Source organism: Mytilus galloprovincialis, chromosome 2 (genome assembly GCF_965363235.1).
Source record: "Mytilus galloprovincialis chromosome 2, xbMytGall1.hap1.1, whole genome shotgun sequence".
NCBI lineage: Eukaryota > Metazoa > Mollusca > Bivalvia > Mytilida > Mytilidae > Mytilus > Mytilus galloprovincialis.
Genome location: NC_134839.1, coordinates 114,394,696 through 114,417,721, shown reverse-complemented (window position 1 = coordinate 114,417,721; position 23,026 = coordinate 114,394,696). Strand labels below are relative to the sequence as shown.

The 23,026-nt window shown below is 33.2% G+C and overlaps 2 protein-coding genes across 2 annotated transcripts in view; both read left to right on the top strand.

Moving 5' to 3' along the window:
• LOC143065487 (putative HTH-type transcriptional regulator YjiR) overlaps positions 1-15,091 on the top strand; it is a 28,306-nt gene extending 13,215 nt beyond the window's left edge. The window contains exons 3-10 of the mRNA XM_076239071.1: positions 3,838-3,992; positions 6,466-6,618; positions 7,427-7,553; positions 9,611-9,733; positions 11,278-11,392; positions 12,817-12,888; positions 13,313-13,416; positions 14,682-15,091. Of these exons, the coding sequence (XP_076095186.1) occupies positions 3,838-3,992; positions 6,466-6,618; positions 7,427-7,553; positions 9,611-9,733; positions 11,278-11,392; positions 12,817-12,888; positions 13,313-13,416; positions 14,682-14,820 (988 nt within the window). The 3' untranslated portion in view covers positions 14,821-15,091. The remainder of the gene's footprint in view (positions 1-3,837; positions 3,993-6,465; positions 6,619-7,426; positions 7,554-9,610; positions 9,734-11,277; positions 11,393-12,816; positions 12,889-13,312; positions 13,417-14,681) is intronic.
• Positions 15,092-19,707: 4,616 nt separating this feature from the next.
• LOC143065486 (uncharacterized) lies at positions 19,708-23,026 on the top strand. The gene is made up of 3 exons (XM_076239070.1): positions 19,708-19,923; positions 20,506-20,594; positions 22,721-23,026. Exons 1-3 carry the CDS (start codon positions 19,786-19,788, stop codon positions 22,905-22,907), a joined length of 414 nt encoding a protein of 137 aa, XP_076095185.1. The 5' UTR covers positions 19,708-19,785; the 3' UTR covers positions 22,908-23,026.

The window sequence follows — 23,026 nt, the reverse complement described above, 5'->3', positions numbered from 1 at the left end:
GCGTGTCCATAGTCTTGTGTTGTCCAACGAAAATCGATCAAAACTGTTTAAACCAATAAAAAAATGCTGAAAATACCAAAAGAGAGAACCAAACTCCTAAGTCAAAGTGAGACCGACAAAATCATGGCAAAAAACAAAATACTACAGTCTCCAAAAACATAACGAATGGAAAACGAAACACTATGGTCTTTAAAAACACCATGAATGAAAAACAAAACACTAGACCTTCAAAAACACCACGAATGAAAAAAAAACTACTGTCTTCAAAAACATCACGTATGAAAAACAAAACACTTTGTATACAAGTCTCTAAAAACATCACGTATGAAAAACAAAACACTACAGTCCTCAAAAACACCATGAATGAAAATCAAAACACTACAGTCTTCCGAAACACCACGAATGAAAAAACAAAACACTACAGTCTCCAAAAACACTACGAATGATAAACGAAACACTATAGTCTTAACAAAAACCACGAATTGAAAAACAAAACACTACAGGCTTCAAAAACACCAAAAATGAAAAACAAAATACTATAACTTTTCCTAAACACAACGAATGAAAAACGAAACACTACAGTCCAAAAACACAACAAATGAAAAACGAAACACTGTAGTCTTCAAAAACACCACGAATGAAAAACAAAATAGTCTTTAAAAACACCACGACTGAAAAACAAAACACTAGTCTTCAAAAACACCACGATTGAAAAAAAAAACTACTGTCTTCAAACACATCACGTATGAAAAACAAAACACTTTGTATACAAGTCTCTAAAACATCACGTTTGAAAAACAAAACAATACAGTCTTCAAAAACACCTCAAATGAAAATTAAAACACTACAGTCTTCCAAAACACCACGAATGAAAAACAAAAAACTACAGTCTCCAAAAACACCACGAATGATAAACGGAAAACTAAAGTCTTAACAAAAACCATGAATTGAAAAACAAAACACTACAGGCTTCAAAAACACCAAAATATGAAAAACAAAATACAATAACTTTTCCTAAACACCACAAATGAAAAACAAAATGCAACAGTCTTCAAAAACACCACGACTGAAAAACAAAACAGTAGTCTTCAAAAACACCACGATTGAAAAAAAAACTGTCTTTTAAAACATCACGTATAAAAAAACAAAACACTTTGTATACAAGTCTCTAAAACATCATGTATGAAAAACAAAACACTACAGTCTTCAAAAACACCACGAATGAAAACCAAAACACTACAGTCTTCCAAAACACCACGAATGAAAAACAAAATTTTAGTCTTCAAAAACACCACGAACGAAAAAACCAAACGCTAGTCTTCAAAAAACACCACGATTAAAAAATTCTACTGTCTTCAAAAACATCACGTATGAAAAACAAAACACTTTGTATACAAGTCTCTAAAAACATCATGTATGAAAAACAAACCACTGTAGTCTTCAAAAACACCACAAATGAAAAACAAAACAATACAGTCTTCAAAAACACCACGAATGAAAAACAAAACACTACAGTCTCCAAAAACACCACGAATGATAAACGAAACACTATAGTCTTAACAAAAACCACGAATTGAAAAACGAAAACAATACAGTCTTCAAAAACACCACGAATGAAAAACAAAACAATACAGCAGTCTTAAAAAACACGAATGAAAAACGAAAACAATACAGTCTTCAAAAACACCACGAATGAAAACCAAAACACTGCAGTCTTCAAAAACACCACGAATAAATTAAAAAAAAACCAATAGTTTTCAAATCACCACGTATGAAAAACAAAACACTACAGTCTTCAAAAACACCACGAATGAAAAACAAAACACTACAGGCTTCAAAAACACCAAAAATGAAAAACAAAATACAATAACTTTTCCTAAACACAACGAATGAAAAACGAAACACTACAGTCTAAAAAAACACAACAAATAAAAAACAAAACACTTGGTATACAAGTCTCTAAAAACATCACGTTTGAAAAACAAAACACTATAGTCTCCAAAAACACCATGAATGATAAAATGAAAACTATAGTCTTAACAAAAACCATGAATTGAAAAACAAAACACTACAGGCTTCAAAAACACCAAAAATGAAAAACAAAATATAATTACTTTTCCTAAACACAACGAATGAAAAACGAAACACTACAGTCTCCAAAAACACAACAAATAAAAAACAAAATACTTTGTATACAAGTCTCTAAAAACATCACGTTTGAAAAACAAAACACTACAGTCTTTAAAAACACCACCAATGAAAATCAAAACACTACAGTCTTCCAAAACAACACGAATGAAAAACAAAATACTACAGTCTCCAAAAACACCACGAATGATAAACGGAAAACTATAGTCTTAACAAAAACCATGAATTGAAAAACAAAACACTACAGGCTTCAAAAACACCAAAAATGAAAAACAAAATACAATTACTTTTCCTAAACACCACGAATGAAAAACAAAATGCAACAGTCTTCAAAAACACCACGACTGAAAAACAAAACAGTAGTCTTCAAAAACACCACGATTGAAAAAAAACTGTCTTTAAAAACATCACGTATAAAAAAACAAAACACTTTGTATACAAGCCTCTAAAACATCATGTATGAAAAACAAAACACTACAGTCTTAAAAAACACCACGAATGAAAAACCAAACACTACAGTCTTCCAAAACACCACGAATGAAAAACAAAATACTAGTCTTCAAAAACACCACGAATGAAAAAACAAAACGCTAGTCTTCAAAAATCACCACGATTAAAAAAAGTCTACTGTCTTCAAAAACATCACGTATGAAAAACAAAACACTTTGTATACAAGTCTCTAAAAACATCATTTATGAAAAACAAAACACTGTAGTCTTCAAAAACACCACGAATGAAAAACAAAACAATACAGTCTTCAAAAACACCACGAATGAAAAACAAAACACTAGTCTTCCAAAACACCACGAATGAAAAAGAAAACACTACAGCAGTCTTAAAAACACGAATGAAAAACGAAAACAATACAGTCTTCAAAAACACCACGTATGAAAAACAAAACACTATAGTCTTCAAAAACATTACGAATGAAAAACAAAACACGACAGTCTTTAAAAACACCACGAATAAAAATCAAAACAATAGTTTTCAAATCACAACGTATGAAAAACAAAACACTACAGTCTTCAAAAACATCACGAATGAAAAACAAAACACAACAGTCTTCAAAAACACCACGTATGAAAAACAAAACACTACAGTCTTCAAAAACATCACGAATGAAAAACAAAACACAACAGTCTTTAAAAACACCACGAATAAAAATCAAAACACTACAGTCTTCAAAAACGCCACGAATATAAAACGAAATACGATGTTTCTATTATTTGAATACACATATGAAGTAAACAAGCAGGTGTTAACTCAAGAATAAAATAATGAAACATTGCGTGAAATTATTTTATAGTTAAACCAACGGATTGGCTGGCATATAGCAATATTGTCACTCCCATCTGTCGGTAAACTTATCATATCTACCAGAACTAAAAAGAAAGAGATGCATTTGAATCAGAGCAATATATAATTATTCAGCCATTTACAGTCAGAACAGTCGTAACATCCGATGCCTAACGGACCTCTCTGCACGTTATAACATTTGCAACAACTACTAGTAATTTTAAAAGGGGTCAGTAGGTGGCATGTTGCAATGGAAAATATGTATCCTTACATGTTCCAGTGGCAGCTTAAATTTTCAACCGTCTATCATGTGGACCCACTTTGCAGAAGTACTTTGTGATTAAAGTTTCTTTTAAGAATATTTTTTTCTATTAGAACTTTATTTAATTCCAGCGACAATTTGATGGCCACTGCTGGTGCCACACAAGGCCTCCACCTGACAGCGAGTGTAATGTTTGATAGGAGTACTCCAGTATTCGTTGAAGATCCAACATATTTTATAGCCATTAAAATACTAAGGGAAGATCTAGGAATGAATATCATACCAGGTAAATATACTAGTATTAAAAAACTATGCCAGCAGATTTCGATAAGCTTGTTTTCCATTAAGAGAGGTATGGAAGTTTGATCACCAATTTTGTTTTTATACGGCCGCAAACAATTTTTTGTGGTCGAATATTGGTATCACGTTGTCGTCGTCTGTGTCGTTCGAAGACATTTGGTTTTCGGACAATAACTTTAGTTCAAGTGAATGGATCTCTTTGAAATTTAAAGACAAGGTTTGAAACCACAAAAGGAAGGTTGGGATTGATTTTTTTGGGTTATGGTCCCAACAGTTTAGGAGTTAGGGGCCTTCAAGGAGTCAAAATAAGCATTTTTCTAGTTTCCAGACAATAACTTGTGTGTTAGTGTATGGATCTTTCTGAAATTGTACCACAAGGTTTTACATCACAAAGGGAAGGCTGGGATTGAGTTTGGGGATAATTGGCCCACAGGTTCACAAATAATGGGGCAAAAAGGGGAAAAAAACAAGCAATTTTCTAGTATCCAGACAATAAATTGTGGTTAAATGTTGGATCTCTCTAACATTGTTATGCAAGGTATCACAAATAAAAGGGACACCTGGGATTGAGTTTTTGGGGTATAATTGTCCCGAATGTTCAGGAGTTAGGGGGCAAAAAAGGGACCACAAACAAGCATTTTTCTATCTAGTTTCCAGACAATTACTTGAGGTGAAGTGTATGGATCTCTCTGAAAAATAGTACAGCAAGGTACCATACCACAAAGGGAAAGCTGGGATTGAGTTTGTGGGTAATTACTGAAAGGGCGGTTAAAAAGAATGTTGGTTTTTTTTTGGGGGGGGGGGGGGGTATTTTTTTTTATAATATTTTTTCTTATGAAATTTTCCGTTTTTCCATTGATTTATTGTCGAGCCTGCAACTTTTGTTGTAGAAAGCTCGACAAAGGGATAGTGATCCGGCGGCGGTGGCGTTAGCTAATTTCTTAAAAGCTTTATATTTTAGAAGGTGGAAGACCTGGAATCTGGATGCTTCATACTTTGTATATAGATGCCTCATGTTACGAAGTTTCCGTCAGTCACATGTCCAATGTCCTTGACCTCATTTTCATGGTTCAGTGACCACTTGAAAAAAAGTTCAGATTTTTTGTAATGTTGAATTCTCTCTTACTATAAGTAATAGGATAACTATATTTGGTATGTGCATACCTTGCAAGGTTCTCATGCCCATCAGACAGTTTTCAGTTGACCTTGACATCATTTCATGGATTAGTGAACAAGGTTAAGTTTTGGATGTCAAGTCAATATCTCAGATATTATGTCGCAATAAGTCTAGTATATTCGGTTTATGAAGGACTGTAAGGTGTACATGTCCAACTGGCAGGTGTCATCTGACCTTGACCTCATTTTTATGGTTCATTGGTCAAAGTTAAGTTTTTGTGTTTTGGTCTGTTTTTCTCATACTTTATGCAATAGGTCTACTATATTTGTTGTATGGAATGATTAAAAGGTGTAAATGTCTAGCAAGCAGATGTCATCTCACCTTGACCTCATTTTCATGGTTCAGTGGTCAAAGTTAAGTTTTTGAGTTTTGGTCTTTTTATCTAATACTATATGCCATAGGTCAACAATATTTGTTGTATGGAAATATTTTATGATCTATATGTCAGTGCACAGGTTTTATTTGACCTTGCCCTCATTTTCACGGTTCATTGCTCAGTGTTGAGTTTTTGTGTTTTGGTCTATTTTTCTTAAATTATAAGCAATAGGTAGACCTCATTTTCATGGTTCATTGGTCAATGTTTAGTTTTCTTGGTTAATGTTAAGTTTATGTGACAGTTGACAACTGTTGTAATAATGCTTTATATTTAGGAGCATCAACATAGTATCAATGATTAGTAAAGAAGGCGAGACATTTCAGTGTGTGCACTCTTGTATTTCTTATTAGTATTTTAAAGCAAAAAATACTGATATGACAGGAGATACACACCAAAAGCAGGAAATTTTCAATTGCATAGTATTGCGCTATAGCACAGTAATGCGTATTAGCAAGAAATCTTCAATTGCACAGTATTGCGCAATAGCAAGAAATCTTCAATTTTACACTACTGTGCAATAGCACAATATTGTATCAAAGCAAGAAATCTTTAATAGCACAGTATTGGGCAATAGCAAGAAATCTTCAAAAAAAAAAAAAATGAATACAAATATTTCTACCCATATCAAATTTTAAAGATTTTTCACCACATTTATTTTGTGTCAGAAACCTATATTATGTCAAAAATTTGATCCTAATCCAAATTCAACCAGTATCATGCTTGAATGTGTATCCAAACTTGCACCAACTGTTCAAGTCCGACCTCTGCGGTCGTATTAGGCTGCGCTCAGCGAAGCATTTTATTTTATGAGTTATAATTATTGAAAATCATAATGTAACATAAAAAAATACCAGCCTGTCAAATTAAAGTACTTTCTATTCTTGATATAAACATTTTCATTTTCAGTGCCTACTGACGGTGATGGTATTATTCCTGAAGCATTGGAAACAGCTATAAAAGAAAAAGTTATAGCTGGTTCTGAGACGAAAACACCTTTTAAAGGAATGGTGTATCTGATGACCACTTTCTCAAACCCTCGAGGGATTTCAACGTCTCCAGGTACGTATTTAGCGGATTTTAACATAAAAACAACGTATCCTGGTACGTATTTAGCGGACAACGTCTCCAGTATTTAGCGGATTTTAACATAAAAACAACGTCTACAGGTACGTATTTAGCGGACAACGTCTCCAGTATTTAGCGGATTTTAACATAAAAACAACGTCTCCTGGTACGTATTTAGCGGATTTTAACATTAAAACAACGTCTCCAGGTACGTATTTAACGGATTTTAACATAAAAACAACGTCTCCTGGTACGTATTTACCGGATTTTAACATGAAAACAACGTCTACAGGTACGTATTTAGCGGATTTTAACATAAAAATTATTAAAAAAAAAACCAATAAAAAAAAAAACAACTACTGTAAAGATTTTGTAATTTAGTTCAAATTGTACACTACCTATAAACAACTTCTGATATATACCTGTTATAATTTATAATACAGTCCAGAAAGACTAGAAGACACCCAAGTAAACGAGGGCATGTGAGTTAGATCAGTGTGTTAATGGCTGTTTGTTGCTCTATGGTCGGGTTGTTGTCGCTTTGACACATTCCCCATTTCCTTTCTCAATTTTAACCTTAAAAACTCGTACTGTCAAGTGTTGGGCATAGGTGTAATGTCTATACATTCGAGGGGGGTGTCACGCCTTTTGGAATACAGGGGTTACCAAAGTGGAGAAGTCGGGCTGAGAGATATAGGGATAAAGAAAGTTGAGTGTTGGATTGTGGGTGGTGGAGGTAACAAATTGGGATCTGGAAAAAAGAAGGGAAATAATAAGAATTACTATTTATGATATTTTTCAGAAAGATGTCGTAGACTAGTACACCTTGCCAGAAAATATGATATGTTATTGTTCACAGAAGATGTGTATAATTTATTGTCCTACACAGGAACATGTCCACCACCTCGACTCATGTTCTACGATGACAAGTAAGCGAGAAGTCTGCCTGTAAACACATCAATTTTGTCTGTAAACACATATATTTGGGTTCCATGAGCAGTCTCTTAAAACCTGATGAATTACATTTAAAACTTGAATTGAATTTTTGTTTAATAAGTGCTACGTTAGTTGTAAATGATGATTAAATCTGAAATAGAAATTGAATAAAGTTTACAAACATAATATTCAGTGGTCTGAAAAGGACAACGATTTATCATAGTCAGGGGCGTAGCTAGGTATTCAGTCAACTGTAGGCACCAATCGGCAGGGGGTCTGGGGGCCGATTAAGGCCACCACCAGGTCCAGGACAGAGCCCTTGAAGGGGTTCAGGGGTCGAAGCCCTCGACGGAAAACGGTTTTCAGCGTTTTAGCTGCAAAATTTTATGTACAAAAATATTAAATTTACTGGTTATTTAATCATAATAATTATAATATACATGATGAAAAGCTCGAAGAATTATGGATAATGTACCATGTTCATCTGACTGGTGAATTGAATAACGCAGTACAATCCGTAATATATATATATATATATATATATAAAATATACAATATGCATTGCCATTGGCGGATCCAGGGGGAGGGGGGTTCCGGGGGTTGGAACCCCCCTTTTTTTGGCCGATCAATGCATTTGAATGGGGACATATAGTTGGAACCCCCCCTTTTGTCCTGGGTTGGGAACCTCCCTTTTTAAATTGGCTGGATCCGCCCCTGATTGCCCAGCGTAGATCAGCATATCCCTTTAACTAAGCAGTGCACTCTGTTTGCTATTATCATATCTATTCCGTTCTGATTGATATATACGTTTAACTTATTTAATACTAGTAGTAAATATTGATGATCCTTCTTTAAAAAAAAATAGGCACGTGAACAATGATACTACTGTATAATAGAACTATCCTTTTGGCTAGACATCAATCATCAATCTTTTGAATCTTTAACCTTCATCCTAGCCACACAAATACATACAGCCATAGTCGATGCCTAACAAAATTCAAGAAATTCGTATTTCTTTATATCCTCTACTGTAAAATCCCTACCTGCTTAGGAATTTTGAATAATTGTCAGAGGCAGATTTAGGGGGGGGGGGCGCAGGGGGCCCGCCCCCCCCTTTTTGGGAAAAAATTTGGTTACTTATATAGGGAATCACTGAAGCGTGACTGGAGCGGGCCCCCTCTCAGGTCAGTCAGTGGGCCCCCACTTATGAAAATTTCTGGATCCGCCACTGATTGTGACCATTAAACGCAGATTTGAGAGTCCTCAAAATTACTGGAAGCCAGTTGATTGATTGATTTTTTTACAACCAGCGTCAAATATATATGCAAGTTCAGGACCGTTGAATTTTTTTTGCCAATAAATACAATTTGGAGCTAGGTCCTATAATAGGTGTCGTCCAGGACGAAGGTCTGGAAATTTAAAAATGCCATGCATTGGAAAATGAGGGATTATTGGATAGGAGCAGAAAATTTGCCTTTCAGTAGACCAACTACGAACTCATCAAAGAGTTGCATTCTCTCTACAACTAAGCATCGGATTTAGTCCCCATTCTGACCAGACGTGACTGCGTATTTATACATCCTGCACAGCCAAACGGACGACCAATATTTGCAAGTCGGGTGAAGACAAAGTGGAAAGATGGTTGAAAACTAACAACAACTAATTAAAAACTCATGTGTCTAAGTTTAGGTTCTTTCAAGTTTTTCTTGGTAGAAGTGAAATGATCTGAACCAAAGTTCTAGTTTATAGTTTCAATATAAGGTAAAATCGTAATAACATTCAATTCTATCCAATATTCAATTCACTAAGGACGAGAGACTAGTGTACACATGACATTCGATAATTAAAGAGTTTTGACAACTTCACCGGCTTTCATCTACAGATAAAGTTGTTCATTATTTTTTTAAACAAAAAAAAACTATTTGTAAAAAAAATATGTGTAGGCACGTGCCTAAAGTGCCTAACGGCAGCTACGCCCCTGATAGTGTTTCCCTCATCAATGCTGATTCAGACTTTTGAATTCCATAAGTATAATTTTCTTTCTTTTTAGGAATGATGACGATTTCAAAGGTAATGTATTATCAAACGGGACTTTCTCTAAAATCCTAGCACCAGGCATAAGACTAGGATGGATAGAAGCTCCAGAGAGAATTCTAGAGCTTGTTGCTAAATGGTAAGTTATACTCTAAGATTGTAAGTGGATTAATAATTACCGCAAGTTAATTCTCGATATAGTTGTTTAGTTTTGGTCAGTATTCAACTCGCTGAATGCAGTTATCTAAATATTGTACTATAACTGGTAACTGGTACACAATGAGAAATTTGAAAACCGTATACGACAAAAGAAACTACTTCTAACTTAGCCATAACAAGTTTTTATGACGATATTCCTCTTAGCGCATCCTTTGATGTGAACATTTTAAAACTTGTACGGCTACAATTTTAACAGTTCTGTGAAAAGAATGATTCTCAAAAAAACGTAAAATTTTATATTGTTAAAGATGCCGGGCATTTCACACCTTACAATATATTTTAATATCGTAAATAAGAGCTTGAAAAAATGAATAGAAATATATTTATCCTGTTAGTAGCTGGACTCAAAAGCTTGCAGAGATTTCTAATGTGTTTTACTTATAAGACCAATTGTCCAGATCAGCAACGGGTCAGGCTTTCATTTTCATGTGTAGTTTGTTGTTGTTTGTCTTTGTTTTCTTCGTAATCGGGTGTTTTTGATGTATGTGCTGTTTTCTCGGGAGTCTGTTGACGAATGGTGTGGTGTAATGCTTTTTATCTTACCTCCTATACATTTCTAGGAATGTGATTGGTTAAAAGCGCCCTCGTGGAGACCGTGTATATTTGATAATAGGTTAGTAGGGAGGCGGGGCTTATCTCATACACGGTTAGTAGTGGAGTTACGTCCCTTTATATTCCATATAAGGTAGTAGGGAGGCGGGGTTTATTTCATACACGGTTAGTAGTGGTGTTACGTCCCTTTATAAAAACAAAACGGTACTGAGAAAAAATCGTAAAGGTTTCAACAGACGAAGAAATTGATGATTAAGATTGAAATAAATTCATATAACACATTTAACCCTCACAAGTTGTTATTGTTGGTATCTGTTTTTGTAGGATCAATGGAAGTAGTTTCTTAATGCTAACAGTATTGAGGCCTTCGCTCTCACCCCATATGGAATTTACTGACCCCATATATACCGTATTAGGTCACTAGCACACTATGTAACTAATATTCTTCGGAGTCAGGTGTTCGTGTGGTATGTTATCTTTCGCATCAGTCGAGTGTTGATGGTTGGTGGTGTGTTTGGTGTTGGACGTATGTGTTGTCTGGTGTGTTTGGTGAAAGTCACGTGTTGTCTGGTGTGTTTGGTAACGGTCAACTGTTGGTAGTTTGTGTTGTCTGATGTGTTAGGTGAGAGTCAGGTGTTTGTGGTTGGTTATCATTTTTTATGTAGTTGTTTTGGTAAAATTTATATTTGTAAGCAAAGACAACAGTGAAAGAAGTTAAAACACTTGGTTCCGCGAAAACCTTACGAATGTAATATCTTATTTTCTGTGGCTAAAATTTAAAAAAAAAAATCTTCCTATAAAAATGAGGATGTTTGGGTTGTCTTAAGAAAACAATAGTATCGTCGGACGATTTCTTTCGTTTCAAAAATAAATATATTTATGAAGAAAGTTAGGGCTTGATTTTGCTTACAGTAACACATCATGGAGTGGAGGATGTTTTAACCACTACGCTTCAAGACTGATGACAACAGCGCTGAAACAAGGGATGCTCACTAAACATCTACATAAAATCCGGAGTATATATGCGGTAATAATACTATCAATTACATAAAATCAGGAGTATATATGCGTTAAAAACACTATTAATAACATAAAATCCGGAGTATATATGCGGTAAAAACACTATTAATAACATAAAATAATGAGTATATATGCGGTAAAAACACTATTAATTCATAAAATCAGGAGTATATATGCTGTAAAAACACTATTAATAACATAAAATAAGGAGAATATATGCGGTAAAAACACTATTAATTACATAAAATCAGGAGTATATATGCGGTAAAACACTTAATAACATAAAATAAGGAGTATATATGCGGTAAAAACACTTAATTATACAAAATCAGGAGTATATATATGCGGTAAAAACACTTTTAATAACATAAAATAAGGAGTATATATGCGGTAAAAACACTATTAATAACATAAAATAAGGAGTATATATGCGGTAAAAACACTATTAATTCATAAAATCCGGAGTATATATGCGGTAAAAACACTATTAATAACATAAAATAAGGAGAATATATGCGGTAAAAACACTATTAATTACATAAAATCAGGAGTATATATTCGGTAAAACACTTAATAACATAAAATAAGGAGTATATATGCGGTAAAAACACTATTAATTACATAAAATCAGGAGTATGTATGCGGTAAAAACAAGTTATTTATTCATAAAATCAAGAGTATATATGCGGTAAAAACACTTAATTATACAAAATCAGGAGTATATATATGCGGTAAAAACACTTTTAATAACATAAAATAAGGAGTATGTATGCGGTAAAAACACTATTAATAACATAAAATAAGGAGTATATATGCGGTAAAAACACTATTAATAACATAAAATAAGGAGAGTATATGCGGTAAAAACACTATTAATTACATAAAATCAGGAGTATATATGCGGTAAAACACTTAAAAAACTCTATTAGTTATGCAAAATATCTACATAAAATAAGGAGTATATATGCAGTAAAACACTAATGATTATACAAAATATCTACCTAATTAAGGATCATATATGCCGTTATAACACTTTTAATTATGCAGAACATTTACATAAAATAAGGAATATATATGTGCGATATGTATAACAACACTATCAGTTTTAAAGAAAAAACTAACTTGCATTTGATTAAGTGTTTTAAACATTAATTTATCCAATGAAAAAAAAAACAACAAAAAAAAAACCCTGTATCATGAAATATCATTGTCTTGAAGACTGCTAATTCCGATATGACCAATATTGATTATGAAGTCACAACCATTTTTATTTAGGATCGTGCATGTAGAAAGGGAAAAGCACCCTTATTTTAATTTCTTGTATATGCTGATATGCTGTGGTTTTTTTTAATTTGACACACGTTATTTTTGTTCGTTTACTCTTTTGATTACTTCGAGATATATAATGCTAATTATAAAGTATAATTTCAGCGGAGAATGAATTTGTTGTATGATTTGTTATGTGAAGATTTCCCTGTACCTATTGTTTGCGAAAAACCAAAGGTAATAATATATATGTTGTTAAAGGAAATTTGTTTATACTGAGTGATACGTTGTTGTACATATAGCTATACCTTGGAGTGGATTTGGGGTGGTATTTAGAGAAAATATCTTCCCAAATAAAAAACACAACAATAATACAAAACTAGAAAATGGGCGGCAATTCCCACGTTAGACTTTGAAATATAAGTATTTCATTATATCTTTTTGGGGGCCATGAATGTACAGTCCAGCTGTAGAATGAACTTAGGTTTGAGTTTTCTAGGTAATGCCAATACATACTTATCTTCGGTTCACTTTGTTCATTTTATATCTTATTTTTATCGATAAATATAATAAGATGGCATTTTGATGTCTTTTCTCTATTCTTTGACTCTTTATTAAGGGTAGATTTAACATTTATTTTAACAGTTTCATTGCATTTTAGGGTGGATTTTTCTTGTGGGCAGAATTGCCATCGTCGTTGGATTCCAAATTACTTCTTCAGATTGGGATAGAGAAGCATGGCGTCAATTTTATCATAGGATCAAGGTAAATATTATCTGTTTAGTTTTAATATTTTTTTCACTTGTCGGATTTTATTTTATTGATATTGTAAGGGAATTACATGTTTAACCATCCAAATGGACCAAGTGGAACACCACCAGTTCAGCTATTTTGGACATATGGAGCACCATCAGTTCAGCTTTTGTATATTTATGGAGCACCACCAGTTCAGCTATTGTGGATGTATAGAGTACCATCAGTTCCGCTCTTGTGGACGTAGTGAGCACCACCAGTTCAGCTATTTTGAACGTATGGAGCACCACCGGTTCAGCTATTGTGGACGCATGGAGCACAATCAGTTCAGCTATTGTGGATGTATAGAGCACCACCAATTCAGCTATTGTGAACGTATGGAGCATCACCGGTTCAACCATTGTAAAGTTATATGCATATGCACATTCATGGATATACAATCTGTCGATACATCTGTCCTGGCATTGTATAAGGTCATGTTTTTCTTTGACAGTTTATGATGTCTTTACACTAAATCCATTGGATGTTGGATGTTTACTGATTGATAATTTAGTCTTAGATGCATGTTTTTTTAAATTTATTATTAGTTGTTTGTGGCTTTAAACTAGCTGTTAGTAACATCAATTACTCTCAGATCTGTACTTGGTGTCTTTTTGTTGTTGTGATGTTCAAGTACCCAGCCATGTTCACTATAGATTTGTTTATGTTAGATGTATTTCTATTTGTATCCATCTGATCAGTTAGCCTTTTTAAATGATTGTTATAGTTCGTTGTTATGTTGTACGGTTACACCACTGTCATAGGTTAGGTTGAGAGTTGGGATCCCTCTAACATGTTTAACCCCGCCACATTCTGTATGTGTGTGTCTGTGTTAAGTCGGGAGCCTGAAATTCAGTGGTTGTCGTTTGTTGATGTGTTACATATTTTTTTTTCGTTCAATGCCGTTAGTTTTCTCGTTTGAATATTGTCTTGCATTTGTTATTTTGAGGCCTTTTATAGCTGACTATGCGGTATTGACTTTGCTCATTGTTGAAGGCCGTACGGTGACCTAATTGTTAATTTCTGTGTCATTTGGTCTCTTGTGAAGAGTAGTCTCATTTGTAATCACACCGCGTCTTCTTTTTATAAGTACATTTTAGGACATTATATTAATATCGGATTTAAACTAAAAAACTGGACTGTTTTCAAAATGGACAGGAATTATCATTGATACTCATTATGTTGATTGGACTAGTAACTTTACTTGAAGTAAAATGTGTGTTTGTTTTATGTTTTAGCACATCACCAACGGAAAGTTATAAAAACTGTATCAGATTGTCCATTAGTTTCTGTGATGATGAGAAATTAAAACGAGGCGTCCAGAAACTGAAAGATGCTGTGAGAGAATACCAATCAATATGGGGCCAAGACAAATAGGGGATAGTTTACTGAGACAATCATTTTGTTTTATTTTTGTTGGTTAGAGGAATATAATAGGAGCTTACCAGGACATATCTTTACAGTAAATTAAAATACAATCACAAAAATATTTCATATGAATGATTTTGAATTTTATTGTTATAATTTTCACCAGTATTTTTCTTACTGAAATGCAATAAGAGTATAAAATATTGTAATGCAATAAGAGTATAAAATATTGTAATGATTTTAACATTTATATACAGAATAAAAGACGATGCAAACCAAACGAGGTAATATTTGAAGAAAGACGAAAACTTGAATTACAAAATTAAAGAGAGGACAACAACAATTTGCACTGATAATAATTAATAACATCATGCATAGTTAATGACACATAATGAACACGGCATACGAGACTAAGAATGAATATTGCAAATGAGACTAAATCATGAAAATAATAAACAAATCTTAAAAGGTTCCTCCGAAACTTACGTACCAATTGCTAAGGTTGCTGTCAGGATAAACATGTAATGCTGTCTTCTAAAATAAAGAGCTGCGCCATGAGCGCATGATACGCCCGTCGCTTTTTCAACTAATAAAGTTCCATTACTCCTCAATGTTTTATCAGAAATTTATTTTTAAAACTAAAGGGAGGTAATTATAAATATAAAACTAGTCATCAAAATTTCATGAAATCTGCTCAAAGCACTTTTGAGTTATTTTCCAAAAACTGGAGAATCCCATCTTTTTTATGAATAAAATCTCATAACTCGGAAACGCAAAATCTAAAATTTATAAAAATTGAAATGGAGCTTGAGTCAATAAATATAAACTATTCTACAAAGTTTCATGAGAACAGCTCAAAGCATTTTTGAATTATTGTACGAAAACTGGAAAATCACAATTTTTTAATGAATAAAACCCCAAAACTCGGAAACCTCAAATCTCAAATTTATACAAATCGAAAGGGAGCTCACGTCAATAGATATTTCCAATCCACCAAAGTTTCATACAAACTGAATTAAGCGTTTTTTTAAGTTATTGTACGACATGTGGACGACGGACGGACGGACGGACGGACGGACGGACGGACGGACGGACGGGCAACGGTATACCATAATACGTCCCGTAAACGGGCGTATAAAAATGAATTAAGTTATCAGTATGCAAAGGGTGGGGTGGCTTCCTCAAGACGCTATTTCTAAATTTTGAAGAAGCTTCTGTCGAATTTTTCAAATCTAAAAGTTTGACAAAGTTATTGATGTTTTAAAAACGCAAACCCTCTCTAAATTTACTAAAAGTAAAAACTCCATGAAAAAAAAACCGTTTAAAATATGGAAAAACGAAAATATTTTTTTGTCTTCGGAATTTTTCATTAGACTTTTATTTTATGTCTTAATTATAAGAAATGTTTGGACATTACAAATGAGATAATAATAAAAATGACCATTTGAGGGTATCAGCTAACAAAACCTAAAAACATATCAATATACATGTCTATGTAAGATTGACAAAATAGACATATGATAGTAAGCAGTAAGGAATGACAAACCTGGACATACGAGTATAGTAATCATTAGCCTATTAAGTAGTAAGGAATGACAAACCTGGACATACGAGTATAGTAATCACCAGCCTAGATAGTAAGTTGTAAGGAATGACAAACGTGGCCATACGAGTATAGTAATCACCAGCCTAGATAGTAAGTTGTAAGGAATGATAAACCTGGACATACGAGTATAGTAATCACCAGCCTAGATAGTAAGTTGTAAGGAATGATAAACGTTGCCATACGAGTATAGTAATCACCAGCCTAGATAGTAAGTAGTAAGGAATGACAAACCTGGACATACGAGTATAGTAATCACCAGCCTAGATAGTAAGTTGTAAGGAATGACAAACGTGGACATACGAGTATAGTAATCACCAGCCTAGATAGTAAGTTGTAAGGAATGACAAACGTGGACAAACGAGTATAGTAATCACCAGCCTAGATAGTAAGTTGTAAGGAATGATAAACGTGGACATACGAGTATAGTAATCATCAGCCTAGATAGTAAGTAGTAAGGAATGACAAACGTGGCCATACGAGTATAGTAATCACCAGACTAGATAGTAAGTAGTAAGGAATGACAAACGTGGCCATACGAGTATAGTAATCACCAGACTAGATAGTAAGTAGTAAGGAATGACAAACGTGGCCTTACGAGTATAGTAATCATCAGCCTGGCCATACGAGTATAGTAATCATCAGCCTAGATAGTAAGTAGTAAGGAATGACAAACGTGGACATATGAGTATAGTAATCACCAGCCTAGATAGTAAGTAGTAAGGAATGAAAAACGTGGCCATACGAGTATAGTAATCACCAGCCTATTTTAGTTTAGTAATGATATAGTGATAATAATAAACAGTCACTAGAGAATTAGCAAAGAACATCAATCACTTAATCCACTGTTATGTCAAATATAAAATATGAAAGAAGTATTATATAGTAGTACATAGAAACTGAGAATAGTCGAATCTTTGATAAGAAGACGAAAGTAGGTATTAGTACAATAATTAGATATTTAATTCATAACAGAACATAATATTACATTGATAGGGTTTTTAACGGGCGATAGCATTACAATGGCATCACGTACTACTGCATAGAATGAAAATTTAAGATTTAGTGGACCCAGTTTAGAAATAATACATTGGAATCAAAGACTGCTTTAATTTTTCCTTTTGGATTATGAATTGCCTCAGTTTCAAAAGCTACCTAACAGTTGAATCTTTAAATGACATATTGAAAACACCAAACATATTTCTGTGGTAATATTTTGCCTTAGTGTCAGTGTGTTCCTTGTCAAGAGAAGTCTTTACTTGTTTTATCTCACAACCTATACATAGACTTGTATAGTGGTGAGACACAGTGATGCTGGATTTGTATTGCCTCTTTCGCAAATTAACCTGTAGCACATTTGCTTCGATGTCCCATGGTTTTGTCGTTGGATCATTTATAAAGCATACAATTCTAATGATTCAGTCGTTTGACCAACTGACAGGATCCTGTCCACAAGCCCCATTTTATGTTATGACACATGTACATTTACTTATAACATAAACTTTATAAGATCTACTTATTTGGTGTACATGGTTTACTTATTACCCATCACTACACACACTTATCTTGTATCTACATGTGTATCGGGTTAGATTTGTCATCTGTTTAGCTTCTGGGTATAAACATGTGATGATGATTCAGATAAGACATGACGAGAGAATTGTATTCAACGGATCACCATGTAGGTCCGAAGGCTGTATAGTGGCTTGTAGTTAGCCTATCGTATAATTGAGGCTATACAGTGGCTTTTCGTTCTCCTCTCATTTAAAGGCTATCGTATCATTGACGGCTGTAAATGGGCTTTGAGTTTTCCACTGGGTACAGGTTATCGTATCATGAAAGGGTATATAATGATTTTTACTATTTAGTTATATCATTTAAAGGCAATCGTGCCATTGAAGGCTGTAAATGGGCTTTGAGTTTTCCACTTGATATAGGTTATCGTATCATGAAAGTGTATATAATGATTTTTACTATTTAGTTCTATTATTTAAAGGCAATCGTGCCATTGAAGGCTGTAAATGGGCTTTGAGTTTTCCACTTGATATAGGTTATCGTATCATGAAAGGGTATATAATGATTTTTACTTTTTAGTTCTATCATTTAAAGGCAATCGTGCCATTGAAGGCTGTAAATGGGCTTTGAGTTTTCCACTTGATATAGGTTATCGTATCATGAAAGGGTATATAATATTTTTACTCTTTAGTTCTATTATTTAAAGGCAATCGTGCCATAGATGTAAATGGGCTTTGAGTTTTCCACTTGATATAGGTTATCGTATCATGAAAGGGTATATAATGTTTTTACTATTTAGTTCTATCATTTAAAGGCAATCGTGCCATTGAAGGCTGTACAATGGCTTTTAGTTCTTTTATCACGATTGTTTCGATATAGTGCTTCCTCATTGATACTTTACTCTCATCTCTTTTGCATAAAAGTGTACACAATTAAACAACAAACACACTGAAATAAAATAATTGGTTTTACATATATGCTATTTGCCTCTCACCAACCATCAATATATATAAGTTATAATCCCATATGTAAGAAATTAAATCTAAAATAATATTCTTACATGTTTGTTGCTTCGTCCATATCTTTTCAATCGATAAAGCTTTATATCTGATAGTTTACATGAATGAATGAAACAAAGTGTCAAAAACAACTTTAAAACATGTTGTTATATCAATATTAATTTGATATATCTGTTTATACTTTAACAGTTTACACATTCAGTGATTTTCACTGTTTTGACATGGTGAAATATCTTATTTCGACTTCAAATCCTCGTAGATTTCATTGTTTAACCAGAATTTAATATTTTATTCCAATAATGCATCTCGGGACAATATTCTTTTTTACGACAAATTGAATATAAATTTATCGTACGAAAGACATGTATCAACATCTTCTCTCAATTCAATTCAATGCAATTCTTTGAATTGAGTTACCACCTAATTTCTTGAGAGAGAGAAAAAACCAGTCAAGGTGAAAATTGTACAATTCAGACAAATATATACAGGGAAAAAATAGTTGGTCCATAAGAGCAATAGTTATTTTTATTTGTCACCTGACACGCATTTTTACATCGTAATATTTTACTTATTTCTACGCAGATTATTTTGGACTGAATTTCCTGGTATTTAGTCATAAATGACCAATGACTTTTTCGAGGAAGAGTTATATAGCCTAACATTATAAACCCTCCGAGAAGGCATTTAAAATATTATACGTATGAACGGTTTCATCGTACAAATATGTGTTAACACAGGTAATAAACCGACCAGGTAAAACATTTCATTCATTTAAAAGTTTGTAACGCGTAACAAGAAAGTCGTCCTATTTTTCGCTGAACCTTTCCAAAGTACACAATGCCTATCAGTGAGTCTGAAGCCAACAAGATCTTTGATGTCTGTGATGCCAACAAAGATGGCAACGTAACAAAACTGGAATTGTTAAAGGGATTAACAAGCTATTTCCAGAAAAGCATTTCAGTGGAAGCTGCAACTGTAAGTTTTATTTTACAAACATGTAATATTTTACAAACATGTAACTTATTTGTTATGCATGTAACTCATTTTACCAACATGTAACTACTTTTACTATTGACTATAATTGCTTGAAAATCGTTGAATCGTTCTTACAATTGGTCATCTAGGACAGTTGATTTCTGGAGTCATTGATAATATCAAAATTTCTACACTGATAATTTTCACTATATTCATTTATTATTCACTTTTCACTAAAATCAGCTACGATAAGTTTACCATTGTCCTGTTAGCCAGAATTCAATCTAAAATCCAAATTGGCAATAAAGCATTTCAACCTTGTTTTACAAAAACTCTAGAATTGACGAGTTGTTCCCTTACTCTATCAACATATAAAGTACACTATTACAAACCTTTAAAATCTTGGCAGAACCTCTTTTAGTTCCCTATATGCTGACAGAACGTCGACAACTTTTACACATTCCAGTGTAACACTTGCATCATAGTTTCAATGAAATAACCTGGGTTGCCGCCCTTTTGTCATGTCCATGCATAAAGTTTCAAATTATATGATCTGACTGTGTCAATACTTTTGGATTTCAGGATATCTTTATGGGTTTGGATGACAACAAAGATGATAAGATAACTAGAGATGAATTTCTGAACCAGTTATGCAGGAAGTTAAATAGACGGTATTTATCACCCTAATAATTTTTGTCTGCTTATTGATTTTTTTAGTGTCGTGTTTTAATGTACTTTAAAGAGTATTTTTCTGTGATTTTATCAAATATTATAAAATGTTTACCATGATTGATTGTAGTTTTTTTAAAAGGAAATTAAAATTTAAATCTTCATATTTTACCTATTTATTGTGACCTTAAATTTTTAAATCTCGAATAATTTTAATTCGCCAGTAGAATATGTTTCTACACCATTTACAGATGTGCGACAAATATAGGTTTATTATTCACTCCCAAGGTATTTTTTCATATCTGATTTTAGTGAAGTATGCCAATTATTAATCCAAAAGACATGTATTGATAGACAATATAAAAATAAGGAGATGTGGTGTGACTGCCAATGAGACAACTATCCAACAAAGCTTATTATTACGTAATGTTGCCTTAATTTGACGGATTTATGGTTTAATCTTCTTACAGAATAATGTACATATTTTTATATGACATACTCAATACTAAGTAAAGTGATTTATACTTCACAGCAACCCATACAATAAACTTTCAGCATAGAATTCAAACGACATTGGTTTGAAATAACGTTACTATCGTTAAGAAAAAAATTAATGCAGCACGGATGATGAAAAAACATATAGTTCACTCCCACTTAAGAGTGCCAGTATATGAAATAGAAAGTGTTCATTTCTTTGATTGCGATAAATGGACGTGGGAAAACCCTATATTCCAACAAACACAGTAGTATTTGTACTTAAAGTCGCACTTTATTTGGAATATAATCATATTGTCAATTTACGTGGAATTTCCTGTAATTAACACCCAATTTTACTGCAATATGACTGCAGTGGATGATCAAAGATATGGAAGTATTTTAAAATACACAAATGTATTCATGTTTTCTGAAAAGTTAAAGATTGATTGCGTATGACATATGAACCAGATGTTAGAATACAAGGAAAGACTTGGAATTTTTGAAATACTAAGGCTTTTCTATTTCAGGAATAGATTACCTGAGCTGTATTTGGGAAAACTTTTCGGAACTTTGGTCCTCAATGCTCTTCAACTTCCTTATCTAGCCTTTTAACTTTTTTCTTCGAGCGTTACCGATAAGTCTTTTGTAGACGAAACGCGCGTCTGTTTAATTCTGGTATGATAAGTTTATTAAGTTGGTAGCGGATTCAAATCTGTTTCTAGTATACACTGTAAATATCGTGCTTAGAATTTAAACACTTGTGATACATGTTTAGATCTAAACGTGTTTAGGATTGTGTTTAATTTCTAAACACATTTTTCAGTAAGCACATAATATTTAAACATGACGTGAATTCAAACACGTTTAAAAATGAAAGTGTATAGAAATTAAACACATTTTCTAAGCTAAACACGATTCTAAACACAATCCTAAACACATTGTACTGAGACACGTTTAGATCTAAACTTGTAAAAAAAGTGCACAAAAGATGTGCTTAGAATTGTGTTTAGGATCTAAACACAATTTTTACAGTGTATATTCTTAAAAATAACGTCGAACTAGTCGTGAACTAGAGGTGCATGGAGAGTGTTCTGATTAATGATTGACTAGTATACAAGTTTAAAGGTTTTATCCAGGAGGGGCCATTGACTTCACTGGAGACTAGCTGCATCGTCGTCTACTTACAGCTGTGGTCTAAATACCAAGGGGTTTCGACATATTCAAAGGTGTTATATTTCGGATTCAAACTCAATGAGTAAACTAAGATGTCTATAAGGGAGCTACCATTTGATTTTTATGGGGGGGCTAGGATGAAATTTGAAAAAAATAGGCAGGACAGGAGTTTTGAGTAAAAAAAAAGGCAGGATGAGACACTTTGCAAAAAAAAAAGGACGGATGACAATTTAGGTAAAAAAAGTCAGGATAAACTAATAAAAAAAAGGCAGGACCGAATAGAGTGAAAAATAAAAAGGCAGGACAGAGATTACAACTAAAAAAAAATGCAGGACAAAATTTTTCATCCTAGCCCCCCCCCCCCATAAAAATCAAATGGTAGCTCCCTAAAGGAGGAAATTCAACTCTTTAATGAAATAGCTAATTGTTATGTTCAAAATGTTATCATGCTTTCATGAAGTTTCTTTTTTCTTTTCAGTGAAGCATTTGATAAGGCGTTCAATGAAATGGATAAAAATGGAGATGGTACTTTATCACGTGCTGAGGTAACCACCGCCTGCCGACAATGTGGTTGTAGTGACGCTGAAATAGATGACATGATTAAAAGTATTGACAAAGATGGAGATGGCCAGATTTCAAAAAAGGAATTTATGACATTAGTTTAAATTTTCCATTTATTGTAAATAGACACGTCTGGTTCCAGTTACGTTCGATATGAAAATGTTAATTGAATTATGTTTGTGTAATAACTGACGAGAACAACATCGGATAATATCATGGCCTA

Coding starts and splice junctions, on each gene's coding strand:
- LOC143065486 (XM_076239070.1), top strand. CDS start 19,786: ATGCCTATCAGTGAGTCTGAAGCCAACAAGATCTTTGATGTCTGTGAT. Junction 19,924..20,505: donor TTTCAGTGGAAGCTGCAACT/GTAAGTTTTATT, acceptor TTTGGATTTCAG/GATATCTTTATGGGTTTGGA. Junction 20,595..22,720: donor TGCAGGAAGTTAAATAGACG/GTATTTATCACC, acceptor TTTTCTTTTCAG/TGAAGCATTTGATAAGGCGT.